General features: G+C 41.6%; 1 protein-coding gene across 4 annotated transcripts in view; it reads right to left on the bottom strand.

The window, feature by feature from the left end:
- The window catches only part of KIZ (kizuna centrosomal protein), a 91,999-nt gene that overhangs the window by 53,609 nt on the left and 18,394 nt on the right, over positions 1–19,996 (bottom strand). For all 4 annotated transcript variants that reach the window (XM_055544103.1, XM_055544105.1, XM_055544104.1 and 1 more), the window contains 2 exons: positions 14,551–15,196; positions 13,853–14,168 (listed from right to left, as the gene is read on the bottom strand). In XM_055544103.1, the coding sequence (XP_055400078.1) occupies positions 13,853–14,168; positions 14,551–15,196 (962 nt within the window). The remainder of the gene's footprint in view (positions 1–13,852; positions 14,169–14,550; positions 15,197–19,996) is intronic.

The following is a 19,996-nucleotide window of genomic DNA, read 5'->3' as shown; positions in this document are numbered from 1 at the left end:
CCAATGTCCCTTCTGTAATCCCACCTTCACAGTGATTTGTTTTCTTTCAGAAGCCTGTCACCGTGGCTCAAAGACTGTTCTTCAGAGGTGAGAAATATCAGTTAGGGGGACTGTAAAAGGGGAGCCGAGCCAGGAGGAGCTGAAGAGGAGGAAAAAAACAGTGGCAAGATGGAGAGGAGTCAAGTGTTGACGCGTTCCACCCGACGACTGGAGACAGGTCCCAGTTTTGCCCCAAGGACCCTTCCCCACCATCACCCACCCACCTTGAGAGGGGCTCACATTGAAGCGCAGGGTTTGGTGGCAGCCAGTGGGCATTACCTTGGCCCAGGGACACTCAGGGTGTGGCTACACAGTGTGGTCAGAGCCATGGAGGCAGAAGCCCCACTGCTGGGCCCAGGTGTGAGCACCTCCAAATCACTAGGGGGCACTGCCTGAGCTGGGCAGCCCACCTGAAAGGGGGTTCCTGGTTCACTTCAGGGTGAGGAAAAGGGACTGAAGTGGGTGTGGGGCCATCTGCCCTGAGGACAAACTCTGGGCATGAGTTCTGAGTGGAGCTGAACTGAGAGGATCAGGGCAGCAAAAGGAATCTTTCTACTTGGAGTGTGGAGGGGGAAGAAGGAAGTGACCAGAGACAGTAAGAGGCCACCTGTCAAGATGATGGGAGAGCAACAGGAGGGGGAGCTCTGGGGCCACTAAACAAGGCAGGCACCCCCTGCCCTACTCCAAGAAGACAGAGATGTTCATCACTGTGGTAAGTATTAGCATGTCAAGTTTACAGAACAGCCTAAGCCGATCCCTTGGAGAAGGCAATGGCACCCCACTCCAGTACTCTTGCCTGGAAAATCCCATGGATGGAGGAGCTTGGTGGGCTGCAGTCCATGGGGTCTCGAAGAGTCAGACACGACTAAGCGACTTCACTTTCACTTTTCACTTTCATGCATTGGAGAGGGAAATGGCAACCCACTCCAGTGTTCTTGCCTGGAGAATCCCAGGGATGGGGGAGCCTAGTGGGCTGCCATCTATGGGGTCGCACAGAGTCAGACACGACTGAAGCGACTTAGCAGCAGCAGCAAGCTGATCCCTAACAAGACATTAAAGATTCCAGGTAAGCCAAGCTGCAGCGTGACATGTGAGAGTTGGACTATAAAGGAAGCTGAGCACTGAAGAACTAATGCTTTTGAACTGTGGTGTTGGAGAAGACTCTTGAGAGTCCCTTGGACTGCAGGGAGATCCAATCAGTCCATCCTAAAGGAAATCAGTGCTGAATATTCATTGGAAAGACTGACGCTAAAGCTGAAACTCTATTACTTTGGCCACCTGATACAAAGAGCTGACTCGTTGGAAAACACCCTGGTGCTGGGAAAGACTGAAGGCAGGACGAGAGGATGAGACGGCTGGATGGCATCACCGACTCAATGGACATGAGTCTGAGAAACCTCCAGGAGTTAGTGATGGACAGGGAGGCCTGGCGTGCTGCAGTCCATGGGGTCGCAAAGAGTCGGACACAACTGAGTGACTGAACTGAACTGAAGGTGCAGGGTGGTGAGACACCACTGTCCCACCCCAGACAACACCCTTGGAGCTGCCCAGGCTGGGGCTCAATCCTGTCCCCCCAGAACAGGGCTGAAATGCGACTCCTCAGTTCTCCTCCACCTTCCCTTCCTGGCTGCAGGTGGACCTTGGTCCAGCTGCTCACACATCCTGGCTTCAATGGCATCAACAGCAAAGCCACGCTGCAGCTTGGCTTACCTGGAATCTTTAATGTCTTGTTAGGGATCAGCTTGCTGCTGCTGAGCCCTGAACCCCACAAGGTTTCAGACAAGGGTTTTCCTTTATGATACATTTTCTACTCTAATTCTCTTGGTTCTGGAAGGGATCCCATTTTGGGGGGAAAATTTATCACATCCATTTGGATGATTATCTTCTGGCTGAACCCTGAGTTCTGGGGGTTCACTGTGATCTTATGTGCTGATGCAAAGCACAAGCTATGCTTACTCTGCACCATACCCACCACTTCTCAATGAAAAGGACCAGGAAAAATAAAACGCCCATTTTATCAGGATGCGGATTCTTTGATGCTAGAAATTAAATCTAACAAATGGCCAAGAATCAGAAGTGGGAGAGATAGAAGCCAAGTTCATTTCTAACTTAAAAAAAAAAAAAGGCTGGCCTACTGCTGCATGTTATATGAAAGCCTATGTTAAGAGGGTAAATCCGAAGCAGTCTCATCACAAGGAGAATTTTTTTCTATTTCTTTAATTCTGATGGATGTTCTTTAAACTTACTGTGGTAATTATTTTGTGATGTGTATAAGTCAAATCACTATGTTGCACACCTTAAATTTATACAGTGGTGTATATCAATTATATTTCAAAAAAGCTGGAAGGAAGAGAAAAAGGCTGGCCATTTCTGTCTCACCTCATGGACGTCCCTGATTCTTGACTTCTGAATCCCTCGTATCAGATTACCACAAGCTAATTAGTTATCAGATGCCAACATATGCCAGCCACTGTGCCAGGTGCTTGTGCCAAAAATGTGAATCTGATGAGGGTGATAAATGAGAACTGAGAAGTCAAGCTCGATAAGTCAATAGTGATACCTGCCAGAAAGAGATCCAAGATGACAGTTGCAAAATGTCACTGCTCTGCAATTCTTCCTGCAATTCCACAGCACGTTTTGAGCAAGGTGAGATCAAGAGAACATTTCAAACCAAACAATTCCTGATTTGTTTCCTGTGACGGGCAGGGCTAGCCCGAGAAATAAGGCAACAGGTTTGTATTCTGGGTAACTGTCCCTAAATGTTTACAAAACACAATCACAGCCTGAAATCACATATTCTACGTGTCAGCAGACAATCATGAGCTTGGAAGGCTTTCTAGAAATCACACTCAGGAAAACAGCAAAGTATTGTGTACAATCTAAAGGGACGAATTGTTAACAGGCTTGAGCGGGCTTGTCACAAGGGGAGAAACATGATATACAAGGGAGAAAGCCGTCCCAGGAATAGATTGAAAAGGTAAAGAGCAAACCAAATGAGAAAGGACTGGGACAAAACTATGCACTTCATCATGACAAAGGAAAGGGACCAAACGAGATCCGGTTTCCTAGGTTTTCATGAAGGAAGAAGCGGCCAAGCAGAAGTGATTATGAGGAAGACGGGAGCAGGGGACACAGTGGGAAAGGGAGGGGCAAGCTTGGGTGCTGACATTGTTTCTTGACTGGGTGGGGGACCAGTAGTCACTGTGATAATTAACCCAGCAGTATGCTCAAGATTCGGAGAAGGCAATGGCACCCCACTCCAGTACTCTTGCTTGGAAAATCCCACGGGCAGAGGAGCCTGGTAGGCTGCAGTCCATGGGGTCGCTAGGAGTCGGACACGACTGAGCGACTTCACTTTCACTTCTCACTTTCATGCATTGGAGAAGGAAATGGCAACCCACTCCAGTGTTCTTGCCTGGAGAATCCCAGGGATGGGGGAGCCTGGTGGGCTGCCATCTATGGGGTCGCACAGAGTCGGACACGACTGAAGCGACTTAGCAGCAGCAGCAGCAGCATGCTCAAGATTTGTTTGCTTTTCTGCGTGCATGCTATACTTCAAGAGTAACACTTATCTTTAAAAAGTACACACAAGAAGGACTTCAGCCTCATTTAGTGCCATCAAGGTAATGCAGGCTAATCCTTGCATTAAGAAAAAAATATATATGTGTGTGTGTGTGTGTGTGTGTGTGTGTGTGTATATAAAGTATGTCTTTGATAGCATTAGAGAGACAAAGTAGGAAGGAACTACAGGATAAAACTTTAGAGAAAAAGGAAATTCTAGGAAAGAACTACAGGATCAAAATTTGGAGAAAAAGGAAATTCAGAGAGATAACCCTAATGTTTGAAGTACCTTTTCTTTGAAGGGCATGTGCCAATGTCTGAAAAGGTAGCTGATGTAGTGGGGTCATCTTTGGATAACCCTAGAGAGCAAGAGAATAAAAACAGAAGTCCAGGTCCACCAAGGAAGGGGAACCCTAATAAATGATTCATACTTGGAACTGGACACTCGGGGCTACTTCCTACAGATAAGGGTGAAACAGACATAGTCTGGCCCTCAGAGGACCAAAGCCTGGCTTCAACCCATCTCACTCCTCAGACCTGGGTGAATGTGACCCAGGACTGCTTCTGCCCGAGGTGCTGCCAGGAGCAAATGTAAATCCTCTTTAGGTTTCTTCCTGAAACTCATGTATTTTATATATATAAAAGTCATTCCAAAAAAGAACAGAGAAAAAAGGGGACATAATTATTGACATAGCAGAATTTCTAAAATACAAATTTATGCCCACAAATTTGAAAACTTAGAAAAATGGATCTCTTTCTAGTATACTACATATTTTCAAAATTTACTCAAGAATATATGAAAACCTGAACATACAGATGAGCATTTAAGAATCAGAATAAATAAACAAAAGTGGAGAGAACTTTCATCAGCAGACCTGTTCTGCTGGTGAAAGCAGCTCTCCCACTGTAGCCTTTCAAGTGGCCCTCCGTCTCCCCTACCCTGGCTCCACTCCAGGTCCCCACCTCTTCTGACCGAGGCCAGCAGCCTATGATGAGACGGCTGGCAGAGGTGGGACACTGGGTTGAGGCTGGCCAATGGACAGTTTTTTCAACGTCTGTTCACACGCCAGGTGACAGTGGCTGTAATTACTGCCTACTTTGCTGACAATCGGGTCTCGGGATTTCTGTTCTCTTGAAAACCTGGTTATGAACTTTTAAAAATTTAAACCAAAATAAAGATAAGAAAAGCCTCAGCTATGTCAGATCAAAACAGGTGAGCTAACAGGAGAGGCACACGCAAGACTGGAGAATGAAATGCCAGGTAGAACTTGAAGGGGACGCACTGCCCACCCCAACCCCACCCTGGCACTGGGCTATTTTTTCCATAAGTGTAACGCAGGACCTTTCTTTGAGGAAAAATGCCAGAATACATGGAGTGGCAAGAAAAAAGCTCAGGGGAGCACCTGAATTGAGGGGCAGAGGTCATGTCCAGGAAAAACAAGGCATAATGAAGACAAACGAGCAACAGAGAGCAGACATCTGAAGGTCTTATCATGCTGGAAGGAACAACATGCTTCCAGTGCCTCTTAAAGTAAACTCTGGGCCAATTTGAAAGTTGTAACAGTTGTAAACCATTACTCCAGGCAACATGACTCCAGCAGCAAGTCTTTTCTCAGATGTAAGAACTTCCTTCTTATACTTAACTTTTGAGAGGGGCAAAATTAAAATCACTGGATGAGACTCCACCTATATGACTGCATTTTTCTGACCCTGAGAAACCGAGGCTTTCATTTGACTTAGCATAAAAGGCAGCATTACGTTTTGCTTTCAGGCATGCTCCATGGGGAGAAAGAACGAAGCAACTTTACAGGTACTTCGTTCAAGCTGGAAGAAAGGCATATAGCACTGCACCAGCTTATACGAGGCTGGGAAGCACCAAAATCAATATGGACAGAGCCAAAGGTCAAAACGCTGCTGCCTGGTTTTCTTTTTCTAATTAAAGAATCTATTTGCTTCTTGAGCGTCCTCATTCAACCTTAAGAAATATCATGCCTGATGACACTCCAGTTATGCAGGCAGTGGAGAGAGTTATCAGCAGACAGTTATGAGTGCAGACTCTGGACCCAGACAGCTGAGTTCAAAGCATGCTGACCCTGAACATAACCTCACTGTGTCTCCGTTTCCACCTCTGTAAGATGGTGATGACAACAGGAATAAATATACTGTTATAAATAAAGCTCTCACAACAGTGCCTGGCACAGAGTTGATGCTACTGAAGGGAACATCATCATACTGGTTGTGGTTTATATGTTCGAGCACAGAAACTAGGAGCATGAGTCTGGCATCTGCCAGTCAGTCCGAACGTAAGCTGCACCTCCAGCCAGCTGTGTGACCTGGGAAGGTTATTAATCTCTCTAAACCCTACGTGAAACACTCTATTTGGCATCTGCAGCACAAGCTTGGCCCTCGGTTCTCCACACTCTTCACTGCAGACTCTCCCTAGACACCTTTTCTGGTTCCTTCCGAGCTTCCTGACACTGAATGTGGAGCCAGGCCTTGAGCTGCTTTCCTATGCATGTTTATTTCCTAATGTTCCTCTTGGGGCCCATGGGGCTTTAAAATGCATTTACACTATTATGCTTTAGTAGAGCTGCAGGATATAAAGTCTACAGGCAAAAATTAGTTGCATTTATATATAATGAACAATCTAAAAGGGAAATTAAGAAAATAATCCCATTTACAATAGCATCAAAAAGGACAAAATACTTACAAATAAACTTAACCAACGAAGCTAAAGACTTGTACATTGAAAACTACAAAACACTATTGAAAGAAATTAAACACCAATAAATGGAAAGACAACTCATGTTCACGGATTAGAAGACTAATATTGTTATAATGTATATGCTACCCCATATGATCGACAGATCCAATGTAATTCCTCAACCTCCCAGCATCATTTTTTTTTTTTTTACAGAAAAAGCAAACAATCCTAAAATTCATATGGACCCACAAAGGACTCTGAGTAACCAAAATAATATTGAGAAAAAAGAACAAAGCAGGAGAACACATGTTCTCATTTTAAAACATACTATAAAGCTACAGAAATCAAAACAGCATGGTGCTGGCATAAATACAGACATATAGACAAACGGAACAGAATAAATCAATGCATATATAGCCACTCTTATCTGGACAAAAGTGTCAAGATAGGGAAAATACACAATGGGGAAAAGTCAATCTCTTCTTCAAGTGGTGCTGGAAAACTGGATAGCTATAGACAAAAAAAAAAAAAAAACAAAACTGGATCCTTATATTACACCAAATATGAACTCAAAATGGATTAGAGACTTAAATGTAAGACCTGAAACTACAGAACTCCTAGAAGAAAACACAGGGGGAAAGCAGCTTGACACTGGTCTTAGCGAAGATTTCTTGGTTATGACACCAAAACCACAGGCAATGAAAGCAAAACCAGACAAGCAGGACTATTTCAAACTGAAAATATTCTACACAGCAAAGGAAACCAGCAACAAAATAAAAAGGCAACGTAGTGAATGGGAGAAAATAATTGCAAATCATATGGCTGATTGGGGTCAATATCCAAAACATATAAAGAACCCATACAACTTAATAGCAAAAAATCCAAGCTTCTGATTAAAAAAATGGGTGGAAGATCTGAATGGGCATCCTTCCAAAGAAAATAAGTACAGCCAACAAGTACGTGAAAAGGTGCTCAACATCACTGATCATTAGGGAAATGCAAATCAAAACCACAATCAGGTATCTTCTTACACCTGTAAGAACTGCTATCATTAAAAAGATAAGAAATAATAAGTGCCAGCAAGGATATAAAGGAAAGGGAATCCTCTGTGCACTGTTGGTTTGAATACAAACTGGTGCAGCTGCTATGGAAAACAGTATGGGAGTTCCTCAAAAAATTAAAAATAGAACTACCATATGACCCAGGAATTTCAATTCTGGGTATTTATCTGAAGGAAATGAAAACACTAACTTAAAAAGATATACACATCCCCATGTACACTGAAGCATTATTTACAACTGTCAAAATACAGAAGAAACTTAAGTGTCCACTGATGAATGAATGGATAAAGAAATTGTGGAATATATTTACAATGGAATATTATTCAACAACAAAAAGGAAATCCTGCAATTTGTGACAACATGGATGAACTTTGAGGCCATTATGCTAAATGAAATAAGTCAGTCAGGGAAAGACAACTGTTGTATGATCTTACTTACATATAGAATCTAAAAAAAAAAAAACCCTGAATTTTATAGATACAGAGAACAGACTGGGAGTCTAGTGGTTGCCAGAGGCGGGCAAAGGGTGGGAGGAGGCCAAATGGATGGAGGCAGTAAAATGCACAAACTTCTAGTTACAAAACAAGTTCTGGGGGTGTAATGTAGAGCACGATGACAACAGTTAAGAATACTGTATATATGAAAGTTGCTGAGAGAGTAAATCCTTACAATTCTCACAATAAGAAAAAAATTTTAACTATGTGTGGTGATGGATCTTACTAGCCTTACTGCGATGATCATTTCCAATGCATAGAAATGTCAAATCACTACTCTGTACACCTGAAACTAATGGAAGGCTATGTGTCAATTGTATCTCAATTAAAAAACATAGAAATATCTTCAAATGAAGGAAAATGAGCCTCCCAAAAGTTAACTTTTCATCAACATGCTGGAACAAGTGGATATCCAGTGCAAAAAAACAAAAAAATAACTTAAACACAGACATTATATCCTTCACAAAAATTTACTCAAAATGGTTCATAGTTCTAAATGTAAAACACCAAACTATAAAACTCCTAAGAGATAACATAAGAGAAAACCTAGATGACCTTGGGTATGGAAATGCCTTTTCCATACCCAAAGATATGGATCCATGAAAGAAGTAATTGACAAGCTGGACTTTATTAAAATGAAAAATTTATATTCTGCAAAAGAAAATGTCAAGAGAATGAGAAGACAACCTATACACCGAGAAAAAATATTTGCAGGAAAAGACATATTTGATAAAGGACTGTTATCCAAAATATACAGAGAACTCTCAAAATTCAACAGTAAGAAAATACAGCAACTCAATTAAAAGTGAGCCAAAGACTTTAAGAGAGATCTCACCAAAGATGATGTACGTATAGCAAATAAGTATATGGAAAGATGTCCCACATCATATGTCACCAGGGAAATGCAAATTAAGACAATAATGATGGGGATTCCCTGATGGTCCAGTGGTTACGCCTCTGAGCTTCCATCGCAGGAGGCGCTGGTACCATTCCTAGTCCAGGAACTAAGATCCCACATGATGCATAGCATGGCCAATAAACAAACAATAAACAAAAGTGAAACAACAATAAGACGCCACTGCACACCTACGAGAATGCCCCAGATTCAGAACACTGATGACACCAAATGCTAGTGATGACGGGCAGTGACAGGAACTGCCACTCAATGCAAAATGCTACAGCCATTCTGGTAGACAGTTTGGAAGTCTCTTAAAAAAACTTACAAAAGTAATGGGAATACTAGAAGAAACAGAGAACGGAGCAGAAGAAATATCTGAAGAAATAACGGCTGACAATTTTCCAAATAAACCAAACCACAGATCCTGGAAGCTCAGAGAACACCAAGCAGGACAAACACCCAAAACAGCACACCAAGGAACATCCTAAAAATCCTTAATGTGTATGCGTGCAACAACAGAGCATCAAAATACATAAGCAGAAACTGGTAGAACTGCAAGGAAGAATAGATAAGCCCACTATTACGGTTATGTATTTTCACACACCTCCAACAGTAACTGATACATCCAGCAGGTAAAGAGTCAGCAAGGATATAGCTGAAGTGGAGAGCACATTAACCTGATCTAATTTACATGTACAGGATACTTCATCCAGTAACAGTAAGATACACATTCTTCTCAAGCTCGCATGGAACATTTGCCAAGACAAACCACATTGTGGGTCATAAAACATACCTCAACAAAGTTTATAAAGAACAAAAATCATAAAAAGTATGCTCTCAGATCAAAAGAAAATTAATAACAAAGATTATAGGAAATCTAAAAGCGTTTGGGGATCAAATGGCACATTTCTAGATAACAAATGAATCAAAGAAGTCTTAAAAGAAATTTTTAAATATCTTGAATGAAAATACAACTTACCAAAATTTATGAGATGGAGTGAAATCAGTGCATATGGAGAAATTTATAACACTGAATAGATGTTTTAGAAAAGAGGGAAGATCTAAAATAAATAAGCTAAGCTTCCACCCTAGGGAACGAGGAAAAAAAGAACAAATTAAATCCAAAGCAAGCAGGAGAAATCACAAAATTTAGAGGAGAAATCAATGAAATTGAAAACAAGAAAGAAAATCAACAAAACAAAAAGCTGGTCCTTAAAAAAAACTGGATACACCTCTAGCCTCTTTATCTGCAAGACTCTTCCTCTCCATCGTATGCCAGCCTGATCATAGGAGGGCGCTTCACCACCCTCACTGTCCTGTCCACACTGCAGGTACGGGGATCACACAGGGGCACACCAGCGGGCAGGAATATCAGGGGCCATCTCAGAATTCTGGCTAGCTCGTGGGTAAGTCATCCTGAAGACACTGTTTCTCCTAAATCAAGTGATTCGCCATATTACCCTTCTCTCAAAATAGCCTTCAACTGCTCTGCAGAACATAGAGATGAACTATATGTACATTAACTGCACATTGAAGGCCTTTCTCAACCACGGTGACATTCCAAACCTTCACTCTGACAGCTGCTCTGGGACAAGCCTTCAGCCAGGCCCTCTGCCTGCCCCCCAGCCCCACCCCTTGTGTTCTCTGTATCTGCGCTCTTTCTTCAGACCCATTCCACCCCTTACCCTCCTCCTCTGTACTCAAAGCCTGGACATCCTTCAAGATACTGTATCAACACCTGTATAAAACCTCTCCCGACCCTTTGGACTCACACTGATCTTATCTCTATTTGAATTTGTCTTAAAGTACCGTGGTGGGTTACAAAAACTGACCATAAACTTCTCATTGCAGGGTACACACCCTTTGCAATGCAACTCTGCCACTCATCTCAACAAGAGATGGGCTGTCTTTATCTACCTCTTGACTCTGCGCTGGACCCTGTGGGCGTCTTTAGACAATGGGATGTTAGCAAACAGGATGCAGATACTTAAAGAGCATCTGTGCACTGGACTTCTCTCCTGCTGTCTTGGGAACCCCGCTACCTCTCCCAGGGTGACTGAGGCTGAACTAATCCCCCAAAATGAGGGACAAGTGGCCAAGTTATCCCTGTAGCCCCAAATGACACAGGGCAACCACCTGTCACATGACAAATAACGAATATCTAGTGTTCAAAGTCCTAGAGCTTTGGGCCAAACTTTGTAGCGAACTGCTCACTCCTTAAGAAAATACAAGATTCAAGGTCCTCCTTTTTAACATTTCTTTTACCCAGCTTCATTCTAGTAAGTGTGCTTGTGAGAAAGGTTAATTACAGCTTGTAATTACAGCTCAGGTGCAGGAATCACAGCATGGGGCTCGAAGTCTGGAGGTGTCCGTAAGAGAAGGCAGAGAAGCTCCTAAAGGTGGAAGCAAACCCAGTGTCCATCAACAGGTGAGTAGATAAACAGAATGTGGTTTATCCATACACTGGAATACAATTCAGCCATAAGAATAAAAGAAAGTTCTGAGACATGCTGCAGCGTGGACCCACAGGGAAATCAAAAAATTTGTGTGACTTGCTTTCTTGCAAGACTCATTTTATTGTGTCTCTACAGTATCTCCGAGGCACGCCTGAAGTCATCATCATCAATCTCAGCAAATCGGAGGGTCCAGTTTCCTGTTCAATTCCTGCTGTCTTCCTTTGTCCCACCTCTTCACCTTTGTTAACTAAAATTCATTCTAGTAACTTTTCTCAGGCCCCCAAAAGATACTAAAGTAAACTGAGAAGCTCTGACATTAGGGTGGTATTCTGTAAATATGAAGCCCACAGGCTCAGATTAATAAATAACCCTCAGCCAAGGAGAAGAGCGAAGGCTGGAGAGAAAGGAAGAGAATGCAGGGTCTTGAGGGATGTGGAAAGTCTGCGAGTTAACAAGAACTACTTAAAAACACTGTAAGGAAAAAAATAAAACCACTGTCAATCTATGCTTGGGGAGGACTTTCACCACAGAAGATCAAGAGATTCAGATTTAGTAACATGGACACAGAAAACCAGCATCACCAACTGATCTTTCATTTTGGGGGCATTCTATTAAGATAAACCTTCAAAAATTCCTCAAATGCTTGCTGCTGCTGCTGCTATGTCACTTCAGTCGTGTCTGACTCTGTGCGACACCATAGACGGCAGCCCACCAGGCTCCCCCGTCCCCAGGATTCTCCAGGCAAGAACACTAGAGTGGGTTGCCATTTCCTTCTCCAATGCATGAAAGTGAAAAGTGAAAGGGAAGTTGCTCAGTCGTGTCCGACTCTTAGCGACCCCATGGACTGCAGCCTACCAGGCTCCTCTGTCCATGGGATTTTCCAGGCAAGAGTACTGGAGTGGGTTGCCGTTGCCTTCTCCAACTCAACTGCTTAGTTTCCAACAATTTTTGGTAAAATATACCCCCAAATTTCAAGAAGATTGGTTTTAGGGTCACAAGAAACAGTCATTCATATAGAATAGGAGATAGAACATCCTTAATTCTACAGTCATACTCAACCTATTCATTTCAAAAAAGGACCGAGTCCTGAGTAAGTCTACTACTCCTCCTACCAAAATACCAACTTGTGCAAGAACTGCTATAAAAAGAAGGCAAATACCACCTGAAATAGAAACATTCTCTTCTTAGTAATAAAGTTTCTAATGATGTAGTACATAATAACCCATACCTCCTCAATGAGAGGCAAGTACCATTACTAGAAAAAACCCATTGGGCTTGCCTCTGCTATAAAGCCAATCTTCCAAGGATGGGCACCACAATGGTTCTTCCATCTACAGCACGAGTACTTTATACTTAAGTGCTCTTAATAAATATTTCTTACACATCAGTTTGAAGTCCATTAGACTATAAACTTTTCATTTTAAATTGGTAATGAGTGGTAAGAGGCAGTATATTAAAAGCTACAATGGTAGTTTAAAGAAAACATACACCCTCATGTGCAAGAAATCCACTTGGCTTTTCACTGTTGCCGGGAATGCTGGAGAGCGAGTGATGGCATCACAGTGTCACATGTTCCAAGGTGGGATGGGGGCAGGGAGGCTGTATGGAGGGCTGGCCCCCCGCCTAGGTGTCAATCTTACACCCCTGGCCTTGGTGTCCTCATTTTATTTTTTAGGCCGCTCTGTGTGGCATGGGGATCTTGGTTCCCTGACCAGCAACTGAGCTCAAGCCCTGGGAACTCAAGCCCCCTGCCTTGGGAGCATGGAGTCCTAGCCACTGCACTGCCGGGGAAGCCCTAGTGCCCCATCTCAGATGGTGAGCTCTACTCTGCGCTGTTTACTTAGGTTCCTTGCACCCCTAAGATATCTGATGCTATTAGTGCTACCCTTATTGCAGAACTGATTCTCAACATGTTTCCATGTTTCCTACAACTCCACTACCTCCAATCAACAGCAAACCTGGGTTTCTTGCATTACAGGTGGATTTCTTTATTGTCTGAGGCCACCAGGGGAGCTCGTGGAAAAAAAAAATGAATTTTTTTGACTTGAATTTTTATGACTTGGATTTTATAAGTGCTCAAAATATATAACATTGACACTCCTCTTGAACCTTAAAGTCTCCAATGTCCTCACATTTACACTGAGAAAAGGAAAGCTGCCTTACATATACACTTATTAAAACTTATTAATGCATATTTAATTGTATCACAAAAATGACACAAGGGAAAGGGATAGAAGGATTAAGCAAATTAATTAATTAGATACAAAGTTCTCAGTCTCAAAAATTAAATTCCCAAAAGTTTAAGTGTTTGTCACCTGTGTTACTACAAGTCCAAAATGACTGGTTTTCTAAAAGAATGGTGGGTAAGAAGTGGAGGGAATTACTTATGAATTAGCCAGGGATTCTTTAGATATCATTATAAACTGCCAGTCACCATGATTTCAATGATACTCAGGGTTTTAAAGCTATTTCATTAAAAAAAAAAAAAAAAGAAACTAGTCCTTATTCAAAAGACTATTTATGAGAATTAAGGGACTTACACACTTACAGCTGAGTGTTCAATAATATACTCCCAGTGGAATGGTCTCTAAAAATATCTATAATTAAAACTGAACAGTGAAAAAAAATGAATGACTTACTCCTTTGCTGGCAAGTTAGTGAAGGACTCATTTGGTGAATCAGGAGTGCTTGGGGCTTGCAAAATACAGTTAGGTTTTCTGGTGGATGGGGCATCTCTTTCTTGCTCAGAGTGGATTACATTTAAGGTCTCTGTTCCATCTTCTTGCTCCATTGTGTCTCCCAGATTTGTCTGTAGTTCTGGACTCTTTAAAATCAGATCGTCTTCACTTACAGAAACTGTGAGGTCACTGCTGCTGCTCAAACTCTCCTCCTCCTGCTCTTCCTGCTTTTTTCTGAAGGGCTCCTGTGATTGTGAGTCCTCACAAGGAAGGTGATCTGTAACAGGGAATATGAACAGATGGCCGATCACTGACTTCAGGGAGCTGGGAGAGGTAAGATGCTCTACCTCTCAGAGCAGAACTACTCATCAGCTAGAAACATGCAGAAACAATCCACAAGTAACTGTGGTGTTTTTTTAAAGCCCATTAAAAATATTTTTAAAATATCACAGTGGGTTTAAAAATCAGAGAATTTGTTTGCAAAGGTACTTCTGTGGACCTAGTTAAGAATGCATTAGAATGGAATTCATTGGCACAGTCACTACTTTGTTTTGGGACAGATACGACAAGATGGTATTTTGTATTTTTAACACACATCACCACCCAGAAAAACTAAATACTGACAAAAATCAGCAAACCATCTTAGCCTCTCACCCCACCTGAGGAAGCTTTCCTGGCAGGGGGCTTCTCTTGAGGACACTCGTTTTCAGATGCACAGGATTCTGAGCCTGACAGCGGAGAGACTGGCGGTCTGGCTCTTTCTTCCTCGACTTCAGTATGCTCCCGTGTCAGTATTTCTCCCTCTGATCCCTCTGATCTCCTGGAACTGTCACACTTTAAATCAGTGGTTCTGTTCTCTGGACTTAATCTCTCCCATAACGGGGAATGGAGTTCGGCTGACTTTTTGCCTTCAGATAAATTACTCTTGCTCTGACATGCGTTACTTCCTATCTCGAAGCAATGAGTTTGTTCCTCCTCAGACAATGCGCTGGCTGTGACTGGCGTTTTCTCACCAATCTGAAGAGATGTCTTTCCATCTATTTTGTCAGACTTATTTAAGCACTGTGTGTCACCAGGAGTTTGTACTACACGGCTGCCTGTCACATCACTGCTCTGGGCTGTCTGCCGGTGTGAATGTGGGTCAGGAATTGAAAAGTTCTTTGTGGGTTGGGGAGATTTCCGCTCTATAGTGAAATCTCCAATGCCTGAGACAGCTGACATTTGGCGGCCCATAAAGATGGTTGCTGGTTGATACAATCCTCTTGACATGGCTGTCCCTGAGTTAATTTCTGCCGGCATTACAACCTGCAGCCCCAAACGACATGAATAAGAGTTAAACATGCTGTCTGTGAACAGTGAGGTTATTTAGGTTGTTTTCAGGAACAAAATGAGGTAAGGAAGCATGACCAATGAAATCAACACCTACCATGTTTTATAAAACTCATTGTGTTTTGTTGTAGTTCAGTCACTACAGTCAAAAAGCTATGGTTCTCCCAGTAGTTATATATGGATGTGGGAGTTGGACTGTAAAGAAGGTTTCTATACATTAATAATGAAACATCAGAAAAGGAAATTAACTGTCTCATTCATAACTACATAAAAATACCTAGGAATAAATATAACCAAGGAAGTGAAAGATTTCATGTTGAAAACTATAAAACATTAATGAAAAACACTGAAAAAGACACAAATTAGTGGAAAGATAGTCTGTGCTCATGGATTGGAAGAATTAATATTGTTAAAAGGGCCATAATCGCCAAAGCAATCTACAAGTGATCCTTATCAAAACTCCAGCGGAATTTTTCACAGAATCAGAGCAATCTTAAAATTTCTGTGAAAACACAAATGACCCAAATAGCCAAAGCAATCTTGAGAAAGAAGAGCAAAGCTAGCAGCATCATGCGGTTTTATTTTGAAATATATTACAAAGCTACAGTAATTAAAACAGTATGGTACTGCCATAAAAAAAAAAAAACAGACACATAGATCAATGGAACAGAACAGAGACCACAGAAATAAACCCATACATGTGGTCATTTACAACAAAGGAGCCAAGAATATACAATGGAAAGAGGACAGTCTCGTCAACAAATGGTGTTGAGAAAACTAGACAGCCACATGAAAAAAAATGAACCTAGATCATTAGCTAATACCATACACAAAAATTAACTCAAAATGAATTAAAGACTTGAATGTTTTACAAAACCATAAAACTCTTAGAAGAAAACACAGATGGTAAGCTCTTTAATGTAAGTCTATGGCAATGATTTTTGAATCTGACACCAAAAGCAAACGTAACAAAAGCAGAAACAAACAAGAGAGACTACTTCAAACTAAAAAGCTTCTGAACAGCAAGGAAAACCATCACCAAAAAGGAAAACTATCAAATGGGAGGGACTATTTGCAAATGATATATTGATGAAAGTGAAAGTCACTCAGTCGTGTCTGATGCTTTGTGACCCCTTGGACTATACAGTCCATGGAATTCTCCAGGCCAGAATACTGGAGTGGGTAGCCGTTGCCTTCTCTAGAGGATTTTCCTAACCCAGGGATAGAACCCAGGTCTCCTGCACTGCAGCTGGATTCTTTACCAGCTGAACCAACAGGAAGTCTTGATATATTGATAAAGGGCCAATATCCAAAATGTATAAAGAACTCATACAACTCAAGAGCAAAAAAAATGGGCAGAAAAGTCTGAATAGACATTTTTCCAAAGAAGACATACAAAGGGCCAAAAAGCATAGGAAAACATGTTCAACTTCACTAATAATCAGGGAAAAGGAAATGAAAACCACGTTAGATATCACCTCACACATGTTAAAATGGCTATTACTAAAAACAAGAAATAGCAAGTATTGGTGAGGATGTGGAGAAAAGGAAACCCCTGTGTACTGTTGGTGGGAATGTAACTGGTGCAGCTACTAGGAAAACAGTATGGAGATACCTCAAAAGTTGATCTAGCAATTCCAATAAAACAAAGGCACTATCTTGAAAAGATATCTGCACCCCCATGTACACTGCAACATTATTCACAATAGCCAAGATACAGAAGCAATCTAAGAGTCCAATAAAGGCTGAATGGGTAAAAAAGTGGTACAAATATACAATGGCATATTATTGAGCTGTAAAAAAGAAGGAAATCCTGCTATTTGTAACAATGTGAATAAACTTTGAGGCATTATGCTAAGCAAGATAAGTCATACAAATACTGTATAATCTCTCTTACATGCGTGCATGCTCTTTGCAACCCTATGGACTGTAGCCCGACAGGCTCCTCTGTCCATGGGATTCTCCAGACAAGAATACTGGAGTGGGTTGCCATGCCTTCCTCCAGGGGATCCTCCCGACCCAGGGATCAAGCCTGCATCTCCTGCGTGACAGGATGATTTTTTTTTTTTTTTAACCACTGAGCCACCTGGGAAGCCCAATCTCTCTTACATTTGGATTAAAAAAAACAAAAACAAATACAAATACAAACCAAGTTCACAGATACAGAGAACAGACTGATGGTTGCCAGAGAGGGAAGAGTGGGGAATAGAAGAAATGGGTGAAATTTTTTTTTTTAGTTTAAATAAACTGAAAGCATATGGAGAAAGTTATAGCAAAGCAAATGAATATAACTGAAAAGACTTATTAGTGAACAGAAGGTAACTTTTAAAACCAGGGGTTCGTCTTTACTGAGGGAAGGGGGAAAGGCCACACTGCTGGAGACAGCAGCAAATTTAGAACTACTGTAACAATGTCTCAGCTAATAATCACCAACTACAGTTTTTAAAGCAGGTGGACCTTGACCGTTATTGCACTTTGAAAAATATATTTATGTTATTCTGCATGTTTTGCAGAATGTGGCAGTAATCTTTATTTTTCTTATTATTTTTCCCCACAGATAAGGAAATTAGTATCATGATGAATGCAGAATAGAAAAATGGAGCTGTCAGACCTAATTTCCATCTTTTCACACAGTACTATTACTGCTCTTAGTTTCTATGTAAACAAGTCCTTAAGTCACAGTGAGACTTCCACAAATCCCTTAATAAAAATTTACATATAACAATCCTGAAGGAATTCTTTCACTTTATTATATGTCAGACTGCATTGTGTCCTTCCCTAAATTCTTATGTTCAAGTCCTAACCTCCAATGTGACTGTATGTGGAGATAGAATTTAGAAGGAGGTAATAAAGGTTAAATGAGGTCTATCAATCAAGTAGACTGCTGTGCTTAGGAACAGACCAGAGATCTCTCTCTCTCCACACACATGCACAGAGAAAAGGACACACAAGAACAGAGAGAGAGGATAGTCTGCAACTCAGAGCTCGCACCAGAAACCACCCCAGCTGGCACCTAGATTTCAGATGTCCAGCCCGTGACAAAATAGATTTGTTTTTCTAGCTACCCAGTCTGGGCTGTTTTATTATGGCAGTCCAGGCAGACTGAGACTCCATGACAATGTGATTTTTAACTTTTCATTTTGCCAGTGGGGTAGATAAGAGACTCAACCAAATTTTCACAACTGTAGCCAAAAGGAGACATTTCTGGCCAATAAATCCAATAGAAGTTGGAACTACCAAAATTTCAAAATGGGTCCATTAAATTCAGGCTTCAAAGGTACATCTTGTAAGTTTTTTGGTACTGACATCATGCTAAAATCATCTAATATGCGTTGTTACCACCAGGTGGCTTTCCTTTCCGTTTCCTAATTGGTAGGTACCTCTGGCCTCACTACCACAGTAAGTGGTGTGACGTCAGGACTCCTCAGCACGGCCACCCCAGGGGAACAGGAAGATGGCTGACTACAGAGACAGAAGGATCAGCGGACATGTGCCAAGCACTTACCAGGTGTCAAGCCAACTTCTATTGGTTACTTTTTAAACCGTTGAAACAACCATTTTTGTTATACCCACTCCAGGAAGACTTAGCAAAGGCAGACAATTTGCTCTTGGTCACAGGATTCAAACCCAGATACAAGGATTCCATTGCCCATCCGTTATGCCACAACACTCAAAACTGAGTTAAACTCAAACTGGGTTACACAATAACACAAGAATTCTTCATAATGAAATCTGAAGTGTATGTCTAATTTCTCACTCCACTTCAACCAGTACAGAATCCCATCTCACCTGATCCAACTGGACTAGTCCAGCAGCAAGGGAGACCATTTCAGTCTCTCCTATGCTTAGCTGAAAATGCATCTAAATGGATACCTGAACTATTTTGCACCACGAGACAAGGCTGCTTTTATTCGCCCAGGGATTTCTCCTAACTTTTGAAGAGCTTTCACCCAGACTACCTTAGAAGGCAGGGGCAGCAAGACAGCTAATAAGATGGTCACAGTCTGAGTTTGAACTTGGGCTCCTGCAAGCAGTGCAGTCTTTGGCAAGTCAGCCAACTTCTCTGAGCCTTCCTCTATAATGAGGGTAACAACAGTATCTACTTCCAGAACTGTCGACAGGATTAAATGAGTTGATGAATATAAAGTACTTACTGAAGGCCTTGGCAAAATAGATGTGCAGTGACTGTTCCCTGTTCTTACTATTAGGATTAGAAGCAGAAATAACAACCTGCACAGCCATTTTCCATGTGACCCTGGCAGGGAAGTTTCCAACAGTGGAAGTGGAACTCCTCAACCAGCCCTGTGATGAAATTCTCTCGTCCTTTACATTCTTCAGCCCTGGTAGGGTATAATTTTTCTGTGAAGTACCCAGTTCACTTCTGCTTTTAGGGGCATATATTTTATAGTGTAACAGTTTAGAAACTTCAGAAACCCCACCTCAAAGTTTATGCTCTCATTCACAAATGCCATCTCCATATGGTACATATGTTTTGGGAACATATGTTTTGATGTGTTTTTAGGTGCATGTCCTAGTCACTGTTGATACATAATAAAACTGGACAAGGAGAAGAACATGCCTAGAGACCAATGGTATTAGAGTCTACCCCAAAGTAAAAAATGACAATGTATAATAGAGCAGGATGACTATATGATAGTAAAATTTGTGAGGATTCAAACTGGGACCTGAACTTTGTCTTTCCTGCTAATTAACAACAATGAGAGTTTACTAAGTGGATTAATACTAGAAACAAGCGTGGGGGATGAACAGACCAAT

This window comes from Bubalus kerabau, chromosome 13 (genome assembly GCF_029407905.1).
Source record: "Bubalus kerabau isolate K-KA32 ecotype Philippines breed swamp buffalo chromosome 13, PCC_UOA_SB_1v2, whole genome shotgun sequence".
NCBI classification, from domain to species: Eukaryota; Metazoa; Chordata; class Mammalia; order Artiodactyla; family Bovidae; genus Bubalus; species Bubalus kerabau.
This window is presented reverse-complemented; position numbering and strand designations above follow the sequence as displayed.